This window comes from Leptopilina boulardi, unplaced genomic scaffold (assembly GCF_019393585.1).
Source record: "Leptopilina boulardi isolate dan_hultmark-lab unplaced genomic scaffold, ZJU_Lbou_2.1 LbouV2_121, whole genome shotgun sequence".
NCBI lineage: Eukaryota > Metazoa > Arthropoda > Insecta > Hymenoptera > Figitidae > Leptopilina > Leptopilina boulardi.
The window spans coordinates 4,483,249-4,497,473 of record NW_026137665.1 but is presented as its reverse complement, the minus strand read 5'-3'; the positions used below and the strand labels follow the sequence as shown (position 1 = coordinate 4,497,473).

The window sequence follows — 14,225 nt, the reverse complement described above, 5'->3', positions numbered from 1 at the left end:
TTTTAAACTTTACAGTCCGCCATATTGGATCCGCCATTTTGAATTCTTTATTCTTGACTTCAGATTTGAATTCTGCGACCTCAAAAACCCCCGAGTAAGCATTTTCAGCCGGATTTGTTAACTTTTGAATGGTTTTTTTTATGCTGCTATAGCAGTCAGTGACACACAGGGCACGACTTTTTTGTGCTGCTATAGAGGTCAGTGACAGTGAAGGGGTTAATGTAATTATAAAAAATTAATTACAAACAATACAAATGGAAAATACTTGACAAAATCTTACGTAAGAATAGCTTTTACCCCCCCCCCCCAGCCCGACGTAAGACCATGTAGAGATTTTATAAACCTCCCCCTCCCCCTAAGAACCCTTACGTAATTAATGAATGGCCCCTTATTTTGTCAAAAATGCATATTTTTAAAAATGGATACGTATTTCTCTAGATTTTGGGCTACAGAAACTAATGCTTTTTGGTTTTTTATTTTAGCTCAAATCTGGAGTGAGTTATCTGGGCCACCGCAGGACCATTGATTTTTGGAGCGCCAAAAAGGTAATTTGAAAAAAAAATTTTTTTTAATATTTTTTTTTAGAGTTTAATAGTAGCATAATAACATTATGTATTTGAATGTTAGTAAAAAAATTTCCGTTCTTCAAAAAAAAATTCTTGAAAACGTGTATTTTTTCATGCGGTCAAAGTGGTGTAACCCCTTAAAGTAAAATACTTAATAACTAATAAAAATTTAATTAAAATAAAAAAATCGACTTTTTTTTTAATGTAAATCGACTAAAACGACTTCTTTGCGCCTTAAAATCGATCCTGGGCCTGTAAATTTTCTAAAAAGACTTCAATTTTGTCCCAATTAGAATTATGTCCGTTAAACTATTTTTTTTGTTTAGAAATAGCATTGTGATAATATTCATTCCTATTAAAACTTTTTTTGTAATTTCTTTTTTATATTTTTTCTTAAAGCCATTAGAATAACACAGGCCAACAAAATTAGAAAACTAGTAGCTCTAACACTGAAACAAAAGGTCGTAGAACCTTCCACTTGGGCTTAATTTGAAGCTTAATGTTTCAACTATTATCCCCAAAAATGACCCATGTTGCACCATAATCTCAAAGTCATTTGTTATCATTTTTGATTCGCAAATATTAATTTTGTAAAAGTTTGAGCGCGTACATCTAGTCCTTGAGGTTAAGGTGCAGCAATGTAATTTTTATGAACTACAATCAAGGGATAAATTGAATTGAAGCTCAACAAGAAGGTTCACTCACCTTTGATTTTATTGACTAGAGTTATTCAAATATTACCAAATAAGTTCTGTAGTTAAATACTAGTTACCAACAAATTTGAGGTTATTAGTGAATAATATAATTTTTGAGGCTTGTAGTCTAATGATAGAACGTCCAACAGCCTTCCGGCAGGATGAAAAAGACTCACGTGAGTCCCTCCGAAATCGCTTTATAAAATTAACATGGATTCAGATAATCCAAAAGTAAAATATATCGTTGGAAAGGTAAAAACACAAGCTTTTAGCGCATGTAAACATAAAGTTTGTAAATTAAAATCCCTAGGCTAGGGAATTCAAAGAAAAAAGACGTTTTATAGGGTTTTTTTGACGAATCCAAAAAAATATTTAAACTGAATTTTTTTAAAAATAAACTATCACATTTTATTCTCTGAAGGCTTCAGAAGAAAATGAGAGTAGTTAGACCGAAAAATATTGGTTTTTGTAGATTTTACAGTGAATTTACGAAAAACTGTTTTTTGGCTTGTTGCAAACATGCAAAGTTTGAAGGCTTCGAAACATGGTTTAATATTTTTTTTTTTAAAGTCTAACGCATGAATTTTTTCGTTTTTACGTCTACTTTAATAAGAAAGGGTGACAGAAAAAAATTTTGAGTTCCCTTTTTACCACCCTCATATATATAGGGCCATCCAAAAAAGCCTTCCGGCAGGACGGGCGCTTGGACGTTCTATCACTAAAATTCAAACTTTATTTTAAGTTCAAATAAAAGGTTCTAATAGAGGTACGCGCTCAAACTTTTACAAAATTAATATTTGCGAATCAAAAATGATAACAAATGACTTTGAGATTATGGTGCAACATAGGTCATTTTTGGGGATAATAGTTGAAACATTAAGCATCAATTTAAGCCCAAGTGGAAGGTTCTACGACCTGTTATTTCAGTGCTAGAGGTACTCAAAGTTAGCCAAAAACGCGATTTTTGAACATTTAAAACCCGTTTTTCTCAAAAACTAGAGCTGATAGGAACTTTTCGTTTACGGATTTGTGTTCAGCACACAGTTTTCCTAAAAGTATCAAATTGAGACCAAAAATTGCATCAAATCTTTGCAACGTTTTGATGCACATAAGTTATATCAAAAAGAGATCGTTTTGTGTATAATTTTTAGAAATAATACACGAAACGGTCTCATTTTTTGATGCAAAAAATTGAATCAATTTATATCAATCATGGCCGAATTGAATCGACTCAAAATTAAACGAATTTTTTTCAGATATTTTGGTAATAGTACAATTGCGGAGACCATTTCACTATTTAATTTGAAAATGAAAATAACAGAAAATCAAAGACAATGTGCAATTCGATAATTAAAAAGTGACAGCTTATAAACATAACCTAAAATGCATAAGAAAAAATTTGTCGATAAAATCAATATGGCCGAGCTTTTTAGAAGGTAGATGACAGTTTTGCTTTTTATAAAAACGATTCAGAAAAAATTGAAAGAAAGAAAATAGATGAGTGCTGCCATCTACGTTCTAAAAAGCTCGGCTATATTGATTTTATCGACAAATTTTTTCTCATGCATTTTAGGTTATGTTTATAAGCTGTCACTTTTTAATTATCGAATTGCACATTGTCTTTGATTTTCTGTTATTTTCATTTTCAAATTAAATAGTGAAATGGTCTCCGCAATTGTACTATTACCAAAATATCTGAAAAAAATTCGTTTAATTTTGAGTCGATTCAATTCGGCCATGATTGATATAAATTGATTCAATTTTTTGCATCAAAAAATGAGACCGTTTCGTGTATCATTTCTAAAAATGATACACAAAACGATCTCTTTTTGATATAACTTATGTGCATCAAAACGTTGCAATAGAAAAAGATACAACCAAGTTTACTGTGGCATGAAAAAACCTATCAGAAACAGGTCTAACATTTGCCGCACCAAAATCAGTGTTGGCCTGTGTAATGATTATTATAGTAAAGTAACTGTTTGAATAATGTCAAATTTTCTTCATGGAACACTTGATTAGATATTCCATATTTTTTACACATTCAAAATATCCTGAAAAAATTAATTTACAATTATTATTATTTATTGAATGAAAAAATTATTTTTACTTTTATTATAGAAATATTCTTCTATAAATTTCTTTTTCTTCTATAAAATATCAATTTTTTTCTCCTCAGTAAAAGTAAAATACATGACTTAAATTTTATTCATATTTTAGTCTCTATAATTAAAATTTAATCCTTCTATATACCGTAATATCATATTCTGTATCTAGAAGATTTGTAAAACATGTAAAGCACTAACTTCGAGTTGAATGGATTTAAGAGCTGAAAGAGTTAAGGCAGTTTCGCGGTCTTATCACAAGAACACTACTACTAAATGCATTTTGGATCAACAGCACGGAAGGATAGAGAGAGAGAGAGAGCGAGAGAGAGAGAGAGTTTACTCTTGCATGATTCTAACCTGAGCTGAACGTCCGATGAATGGCGTTCGGTGTGGTGGCAGGGACAGGGCTACTTTCTGGAATGGGAGGACAGAAAAGATATCGAGTTAATCGAAGTCGAAGAGATCACACTTTTCAGGCAGAGGATCGAAACGCTACTCAACCGTTAACATTGCATTAAAATGCTATACATATAAAAAAGAAATTTAAGTACATGCAACGTGCTATATACTTGACTCGAACCTGCTTTCAGTGCACTTCGATTCCATTACTCAAGCACCAGAAGCATTTTTTCTTTTTTTTTTTTAATTTTAAATACAAAATTCAAATTTTCTATTATTTTAACAAATAGAAAAAGTTAAATATCGTTCTGCAGTTAGTATATAATTATATTTCTCTCTTCTAGAAAAAAATCGACATTTTGAGATTTTCTCTTCGGCTTTTTAAAATTTAAAAGAATTCGCAAAATAGGGTGTTTAGTTGAATTCTATAAAAATGATATATGAAATTGTAGAGAAAAAAGAAATAAGAAGAAGTAATCAAAGAGATATTACTATATCATATTTACAATTTTTACATTTTTATAAAATTCAAATTTTTTAATACAGAAAATTTGTGATAAATAGTAATCTATATTCTCTAAATTTTTTTTTATAATAGTAAAATTTTAAAGTTCGGTTTCGCGGTTATAGATTATTATTATATGATTATTAATGAATAAATGAATTTGAAATCAATTCAATAAGAAAAATGATGAAAAAAAAGTTATTTTGTATACAATAAAGTGAAATGAAATTTTTGTTTGACATTTAAAATTAGTGACATCTGAGTAATATGAATAAAAAATAGGAAAATAAAAAAATATTGAAAAATTATTACCTTCCACTTTCAACATAAAGGCTAAATTCATCTTTGGCTCTGTATTAACTTGACATTCGTAGATGCCGGCATCTCTTGGCTGGACATATTCGATCCTTAATCTCCACTCATCAGACACTTCAGGATGTTTCACTGAAAATCTTCCATCCCCTGTATATGTGAAAATTGACGATGTCAATATGTGTAAATCCCTTTTACGCATCCAGGAAACCTGAAACAAGAGGAATATTTGAAGAAAAATTTATTTTATAGTACATTTTTATAATGTAGGATAAGGGAGAAGAATTTAATGTATCTTTTTAAATAAAATTTCTATAGATTCAAAAATCTTTGAATAATTAGGATTACGTCTGTTGTTCTGCCGAGAAAATGTGTTTATGATTTCCTTTATTACCATAATTTATTGGAAAGCAAAAGGTGGTCAATGATCAACTCTTTTAATGAAAAAGGTGGAAAATGCAACCCACTTCCGAGAATTCGTCAACCCTCTTTATAAAAATCCTGTATAAAAGGTCTACATTTTCTCGGAAGAGTTCAGTTCAGAAATTGACACCGAACCCGTAACATTTAGTTCAGATTTTGGTACCAGCACGTCTTCTTCATATACGAAATTTTGTACAAGTACTGCTACTCTGCTCGATTTCATACTCAAGTTCGACTTAGAAGAATCTTTGTGTCAAGTGTTAAAAATTTCTACATCAAGAAGAGCTCATCCAAGTATTCAAGGCTTTGACTTCCCATAATATTTAGAAATCATCTTTTTTCCTTTATTTGGAAGAATTTAATTATTTGGGTTTCATTACGGTCAACTGAACTCCGGACCTGTGGTCATCACCAAGGCCCGTCAACTTTCCAGTGAGCTCTTAAACTATATCTGGTACCAGAAGTTCCTATCATAATTAGAACACAGTAGTGGTCCTTTTTCATACATCTTACATCTAAATTTTCAAGGGAAGTCGCAATACTTGTTATCTAAATCCTTCCTAATTCGTTATAAAAATTTGTAGTAACCTTTACATTCCTTGTTGCAGTGGAATGCTAATTTCCTTATTTCAAGAATGGTTGCTTCAGAATACTCTTTCTTAAAGATCAATTTTATAACTCTAAATGTTTGTCTAAATAAACTTGTAACGTTGTCATTAAAAATCAATATTCTCTTTCTTCCCTGTACCCTTAGCTCAGAGTCTTTTGCTCTGTAAATGAAACAGGAATTCACTGAATCACCGAGAGGCCATAAATAAAATATTATTTCGTTAGTTATTTCTCTATTTGAGACGTAACACGTCTCATCCTAATTTCTAGAATGTAATGAAATAAAAGCAAATTAGCTCATTTGAATTTGATTCAAAAAAAGAATTACTAGTCTATAACAAATAATCAAAAAATATTTCCAAATTTATTTATATACAATGTTCTAAAGAAAGACAGGAAAAATATTGAATGTCTTCTACTATTTACAAAGTAAAACCTAAACTGTACGGAATTTCTGTCAACTTCTGCTCCGGAAATAGAAAAAATTACTACTGAAATGTTAAAATAAACTCTGGAAATAATATAGTTTTTACTATTTAAGGAGCAAAAGTTGTCAGAAATACACAAAACTTCCGGACAGTTTAAGTTTACTACAGTTACTATTATTTTGTTTTACATTTTTCTACGTGAAAATAAGATATTTAATTGAAATACAAATATGTAAATAAAATAATATGATACGTAAGATTGTCTCAATATTCAAGAACTGAATAAAAGAATAACTTATTTAAAGTAACGCTACATTGAAAATGATAATTCTGCATTAAAATAGAAAACTATAAATGGTTTGTAAAAATGAGACGCGAGAAGAAGAATATAAAATAATGCCGCGATTTGTTGTAAAAACGCGTGGTCGTGACGTATACGATGGAAACGGAAATATTTTTAAACGTTGAATAAAAAGTACACGAGGATCAAATTATTGAATTAATGTACGAGAATACGAAAGTAAGAGAAATATGCACGGATGCTCACTTCCTGAACACGAAAAATACTAGGGACATTACTTTTTAATTTTACGCTATTATCGAGTAAAAACTGGATAAAAATCGTTAAATTAAAACGTTTGTGTTCAAAATTTTTCTAAGTAAAAAGTATTATGTAATTCAGTTTTTTCCATATTGGTTTTAAATTTCCAAAGTTGGAAAAAATCAATCATTTTCTTTGACTTGACCTTGAAAACCATATTTATTTATCATTGAAAGTTGTACATTAAAGTTATACAAAAATTTCTTAATTCTAAGATATATATTCAGCGCCTCTTATTTTAAGTAACTTATCTGAATGTTTCTTTATTTTATTAAAGTTTATATATTTAATAATATTTATATATTCTTTGTGTGGGTAAAAAAGTAGAAATCACTTTCTTTGTTGCCTTTTGCAATTGTTTATGAGGCGTTGCTTAGCACCAGGAACAGAAGTACAATGTGCTACTCCTCTGTGAAAACTCGATATTTATAGCAGGCGAGTGAGCTCGGTACTGGTGGGGGAAACCTAGAATTCTCATTCGGTTCTAGGTGGGGGTTCAGGGGCCTTTTTTAACCGTCCGTGCGTTTGTCTGGGTATGAACAACGTTTTTCGTTTTCAGTCTTATGACGATCATACACAGTAATTTATATACGATCCTCACACTATAAGAAACAAAAAAATATATAATTAAAAAATATTATAAATTTTTAAACTTTAAAATATAATTTTCAGTCAACTTTCAATTATGAACATCATTGAGTGGATTAATTTTCGAACATTCATTTAGATGACAATTAAAGTAATTAAAATATTTATAAAAACATTTTCAAATTAAAAATAGTTATCTTTTACATAAACGACGAATCTCAGTTTAAATGAATAATTTAATTCAATTGAAGTATATTTTCTTTTTTTAACTTTCCGAGTCATTTTACGTAAATGAAAAAAAGGGAGTATGTTTTAAAGAACGATTACTTGAAAGAGAGATGGGAACTCTAAAGGCTGTCGAGAAACCACCTCAACAATTATAGAAGAACGTGCCTCTACTTTTCTAGATAGTCCACTTCTACATCCATACGAATCCGTAATTTCCTTCTGGCAACGCAGGTCGTTAAACGTATGTTTCAAACGAAGGAGACATTCGAGTCCTCTCGTTAATTATCCTGAGGGTAAATTTCAGAGTCACGTCCTGTAACGTTTCTGAGGTAAAACATAACATAAAAAAAGAGAGCACAAAAAAATGACCACTGATGCAAAAAGAAAAAAAAAGGAGCCCGTGGAAAGTCATTTGAAAATCAAGTAAAAGCGTTTTTTTAAAGTCGAAAAAACCACGACAAATTATTATTTTGGTAACGTTTTGAAAAATTACATTCCTAATTTGAAGATGCAAAAAAAAAGGTTAGGGAAAATTATATCTTATATAAATTATAAATAATTCTTTTCTATATGCCCAGTAAAGACTAGCAATATTTTTCTTTACAGCATAATAAAAGAATCCGCAGAATATATGGAAATTAATAATTTCAATTTTCGGTTTTCCAAGTTCTACTTAACACCTACAAGTTAAAAGAATTCGAAATAAGCGCCAAATTGGAACACCTAAACTGTCGTAAATTTTCAAGCGTTAAGTAGGAATTAAAATTTTACTCTGATCATTTGTTTTTCAATATTAATATATGAAAATAGCAATTTGCTTTTATACTGTATTAATATGTAATCATAGTATCACAAACAGGTTTTAATTGTATTACATTATAATGAGCGCGTGTACAGCCTTTAAAATTCATTTGTTCATAAACCATCGCCAATAATGAAATTCAATTCGTAACCCCAAATACCAAAATATGGTTAAAATATTTCTTGTTCATTAAACATACTCTCTAAATCAATGAAATTTCACTGATTATTGTTAATATTGTTTAATAAAATTATAACTTTTCATTCATTCTTTCTGAATTCTGGTAATTTTCTGTAATTCTACTTCAATGTCTAGAGCAAGAAATCATGAGTAAATAAAAAACTATTTCCCCGGCAGGATGTGCTGACGTGATACTTGAACAGCCCCTTTAATTTATTAAAGTGTGTTACACAAAAGAAGATAAAAATTTAATGTTGACATTTCCACTGTTGTTAAGAGTGGAACGAAATAGAAGAATTTTATCCTTAATATATTATGGGTGATTTTTCAGAAATTGGTCATTTACGAGAGATAAATTTTTTTTTTTGAAGTAACTGGAAATTCGATTTCTTTTATCAATTTTTATTCATTGGTTTCAAATATATTTGAAGTTTTATTATTCAATATACATCTTTGTTTTAGTACCAATCAATAAATAAATTATTATTTTATAAATTTTAGGACAGGAAAATATATAACTTATGTCACGTCACCGAACCGTAACGATTTATTATAATAATTAATAATATATTTCCTAAAAACTGATATCATAAACTAAGATTCTTAATTTTCTCTCATGTCACCGACACGAGATACCGAATTTAATATACGTCAACCCTAAACTTACTTAAAACTAATGCCATAAACTATAATTTTTATTTTTCTCTCAAGTCAATGGTAACGTACTGTACTCGATATATTTGTGTTAACCCGAAATTTTATTCGAACCAATGCCGACAAAAGAGTCACTCTAATTTATTAATGCACGTGTTCAAATGAGACATATTCTGTGAAAAATTAATCAACTTTATAATTAATATGCACTGAAAGAAATAACTATGGAGTACAGCGATCATTATCGGTAGACGAACAATAATATGTTGCTCATATAGATACTGCCACACGGTATCGATGTTAAAGTTATACAATAATGGGTGACAAAGTATTTGTAAAACTGCAATATATTATTTCCACTACTGTCATATTTAATATTTCTAAATTAACCATACGTATTACTCATTTAACTTTACCTTGAAAACAGTTTAGGATGTTGGTTCTTTCGCTAATACCAATGCCACATATTTCAAAAAAATGAAAGAAACAAAAATTAAGGTATTTCTCCGGCAAATCGATTTTCGCTAGAATTTTTTTAAACTCTCGGAAAATGTTCCTTTTTATGTACTTTATAAGTGGTAAAAACCCAGTACCCCTTGCCTTGCTAAAAACTGAGAAATTTGGGTTCAAAGTTGCACCAGTTAACATGGGATTCCTATCTGAGCATGCAAAACTCACATTTTTTATTGAATTATTTAAAAAATTTTCGATAGATTTTTTTTGAAAACGAGTATATTGTAGAATGGAATTAGTAGAATATTAACCAAGCTACATAACTGAATTGACTAGGATGCTTGGTTACGCTGACTAGATTTAAAGTTGCTATGATTAATAGTCATTAATACGAAGCAAATTTTTTTCAGTGCACGACTGTGAAGTGAGTCGCAAGGAACTGAGCACCACTGGAGCCGGAGATATACCTTAATTCATAAAATTCTCAAACTAAATTATTTATTTTAACACTTTTGAGAATCACTGCATTTATTAATCACAACACTGTAAAGTTTTATATCGAAAATTATTTGACGCAAGGGGGATTTGAATGCAGTACCTAACGATTATTATGATACCGAAACCCTAACCACGCAACTATATTAAAGCTTGAGAGTAAAAATTTTAATGACTGACAAATATGAAGGACTTGATAATCAGTTTTGAATTAGACACCAAACCTATCACATCTCTAAATCAAATTTCGTCCAGTGTTCTTCTCTGTACGTGAAATTATACCTCGTTGGACATTATCGATTTTATCAAAGTTATACATACTCTCGGACATTTTATGAAGAAGGAACAACCTGTCTATTACTTCTCAACCAAAGAATAAATCTATTGGTACAATAATCTACTTTTGGCAAAAATTAAATAAATCATAGACAATTCAAACTCGATACCTGCTGTTATCCAGAGCTCCGGCAACCGTCTAGACAAAAATAATATAAGTTCGGCATTATTTGGGTTTGTTACCCGACTGTCTTACCTGAAGTTATCTAAAGTGCAGTTTCGTAAGAATTTCGTCAAAACAAATAGGTTAAGAGCCATTTAAAATACTTTTAAACATTTATATTTCTCTAAATTCTTTTCGTGGTGTTTAAATTTTATCCTTGTTTCAGTGGAATGTTTTTATCTACTGATTACAAGGACTGTACACCATTGGATCACTCTCTTATTCAGAATTTAACAAATCAAATCTAACTTTAAATTAAAATCAATTTAAAAAAGGATTTAAACCTAAAGCTCAATATTTCGAGTAAATTACAATGTATATTCGATTAATATAATAATTTGTGTATTTTTAAAATCATATTCCTCTTTCACACCTGTACCCACAGCTCAAAGCCTTCCTCTGTCAAACGAAATAAGATATTAATTTAATACCGAATTAGGTACTAAATTGTCATTTTGTCCTATTTTGATACCTAACATCGGTACTATTTTAGTACATTCTTTTTAATTATCAGCATGATTGTGAGTTAATCTATAATTAATTTTTTTTCAGAAAACTTGGACTAGAAGACATGTCCTTTAAGTAATCAAGCTACAAAATTGCAGTGGGAAGACTTTTATTAATAAAGTACATTTAGCTCTTTCATCTGTTAATAAAACTAACCTCAATTAGTGATCCAAACACGTAAACATCAAGGGGTACAGAATATATTTGAGTTTTTATAAAATGCCTGAAAAATAATATATATATAAAGATAATACTTTACTATTAAAATTTCCACTTTTATTAAAATTACACAAATTTGTAAATATAATCCTTATTATACAGTTTTGGAAAGTTATACATTGCATATACAGGTAGGATTTAGCGTTCATTATGCGGCGAGTAAGTTCCATCGATCGTTCAGCCGCTTGAATGGTCGAGTTTGCTTTACTGCTTTTGACCTTTTTTTATAATTATAGATTCATAGTGAGTTACAATCTCTTGTGCAAATATTGTATCACGACCTACATAACTAGCATCTATATTTTATATATATATATATATATTAAAGCATGAAGTAAAGTTTTTATCAACTTTAATCTCTATTGTTATATGTATCATATAAAAACGGATAGTAGAAAATACAAAGCAAATAATATATAAACAAAAATGATATCAATTTACAAGTATATAAATGATAAAAAAAAATCACAAACGACGATAAAAAATTCAAATAGTGGAATAAAATTTAACTGCCATATGTCAATTTTTAGTTTTTTAAATTACAAAAATTGATATGATAATTGAAGATTTGTGTGCACATTGTTAGGATAAGAAAAGTTTTAAAAAATAATGTAATTTCGTTTTTCTTTTGTTGCACACTTCTTAACATGCATTTATATATTTATTTATTCTTTTTTTTTCTTTTGCTGTTTATCGAACTACATAATTCGGAGAGTTAAAATTTGTCGATAGTAGATTCACCATTTTCTGCTTAGGTCAACTGAAGAAAGGTGCGGTTTTCAGATTTTATTCCATTTTATATAGCGCCTTCAATTTCTTTTAATTCCCGAGAATTATCGCAAACGAGACGAATACTTTGCAATCTCACAGAAAAAAAAAAAATATATATAACCATTTGCCGCACGTCTCAAAGAGATTTTCACGAATTTTCTTTATAAGTAAGAGAGATGAGAAAAATTCTTCTCTCCCCTTATGCCATCATAATTTGTTTCGCTTTTTCATCAAACCAAAGAAATACCTGATTTTTCTTTTTTACACGTGCAATATTTCGTATCCATTTTAGTAATATAGGAAAAAAATCAATAAAATTCTAATTTTGTATCTAATTGTTAGAACAGTGTTTTTAATAGCATTTTTATATTGAAATAATAAATTATTGATAAAATTGTAAATAAAAAATTTGTGTACCAATTATAAGACATGAATTTCATGATGCACCATTGTCCCATAAATGCGGTTTCTATTATGGGACACTAAACAAATTTTTACTATAATGTGAATTAATTTACATAATTATAATGGTACTTATGGTTGCATTTTCATTTTCGCACAATAAATTAAAAATTTAATATAATATACGGTTATAATAAAAATAAAATAAAAAATTAACTTATGTGCCGTATGATGCTGTTCTTTAGAGGTAACTTTTTCTATTACTTAATATATATATACAGTGACCGATACCATGGGCATACATTCAATTTTAAATGAAATTTTATCGGAATTTATTAAATATTTACTTATAAAATAAATTTCAATTAAAAGATTTGAGTTAAAATTTATAGTACATAAGTTTAAAATTAAAAAAAACTTTGATAAGAGTTTATAATAATATTAATTTTAAAATGTATGGTATAAAAACAGTGAACCCTTTAATAAAATAAAAAATATTTAAACTACTATTTCAGGAGAGGCACCACCCCCAATTTTGACCAACTTAAATTTAAATTATTAAACGACATTATATTTGTTTTCTTGCATCATTTATGTCCTAAAAAGATACAAGGTTGTCAAAAAAAGAAAATTTTTATTTTTGATGATTTTAGAATTTTTATTTTTTTAAAAAATAAATATTTTTGAAAATCCATGCTTGAGATTGTTAAGAATTATTAAAAAAGCGTAGAAAAAAATTGTCGATGAAAAATAGTCAAAATTGTGAAATAAGATAGATATGATGTATTCCACGCCAAAGTATAAGTCCGCCTGCAATTGCATCTCCGATGTCTTTAAGATTTTTTTTTCTTTTATTACTAATTGAGATTAGCTGCTATGAATTTTTTCAAATTGAATGCTCATAACTTCCTTAAAAATGCATCAATTTTAAAAGTCTTTTCTTAAATGTGTGTTTTTAAACGTACTTTTCAAAAAAAAAATAGAAAATTTTTTTTAAACTATATTACTATCAAATTTTTGAGTTTTAATGATAAATAGTCATTTTTCTCATTTGACGTACTGATCGATTTTTTTCAAAAAACTACTTCTTTTTATGAAACTTTTAAGCCTAGCCTGATAATGGGCAAACGATTTTTACAATATTTTCGGAATTTTTCAAAAATTATTGAATTTTGAATTTTTTAAAAATATTTTTGGTTTTTAAATTATAATGATAATTTTCCTTCCCAATTATATATTAGAATGTGAAAATTTTGATCCACGGAAGGTATTTTAAATAACACAAGTTTTATGTCATTTTTTAATTTATTGCTAAGCAACGTTTCGATGACATGGTTTTGTCATCCTCTTCAGGCAAGTATATAATTGAAATTACATTTTTTGTAATTAGTAATAAAATTTGTAATTTTTGGTTTTTTTTATACTATGTACTTTTATGTATTTTGATGCGCTTATTACGAAAATCATAGTGACAATACCCAAAAATTTGATTTTTATAGTGTAAACCACAAAAAATTCCCAAAATTTATAGTTTTTTTCGTTTATTAGGTAAAATATGCAAAATTAAAAAAAATGCATCAAATATAAAAAATGTATTTTTTTATTTTTGTATATTTTACCAAATAAACGATAAAAAACCATAAATTAAAAAAAAATGTCAAAAAATAAATTTTTATATATTAGGAGAATAGTGTCTGGGTTGGACACAGTTTTGGTTTTTTGTTTATAAATATTTTGTTCAGATAAATTCAGTCAATTGTGGTATATGGGTGGAAAGATCT

At 28.4% G+C, this 14,225-nt stretch overlaps 1 protein-coding gene across 5 annotated transcripts in view; it reads right to left on the bottom strand.

Moving 5' to 3' along the window:
• The window catches only part of LOC127285439 (basement membrane-specific heparan sulfate proteoglycan core protein-like), a 389,597-nt gene that overhangs the window by 70,512 nt on the left and 304,860 nt on the right, over window positions 1–14,225 (bottom strand). For 3 of the 5 annotated variants that reach the window (XM_051311444.1, XM_051311455.1, XM_051311480.1), the window contains 2 exons: window positions 4,586–4,796; window positions 3,727–3,783 (listed from right to left, as the gene is read on the bottom strand). In XM_051311444.1, coding sequence (XP_051167401.1) covers window positions 3,727–3,783; window positions 4,586–4,796 — 268 coding nt within the window. The remainder of the gene's footprint in view (window positions 1–3,726; window positions 3,784–4,585; window positions 4,797–14,225) is intronic. The other 2 variants (XM_051311463.1, XM_051311471.1) reach the window with 1 other exon arrangement.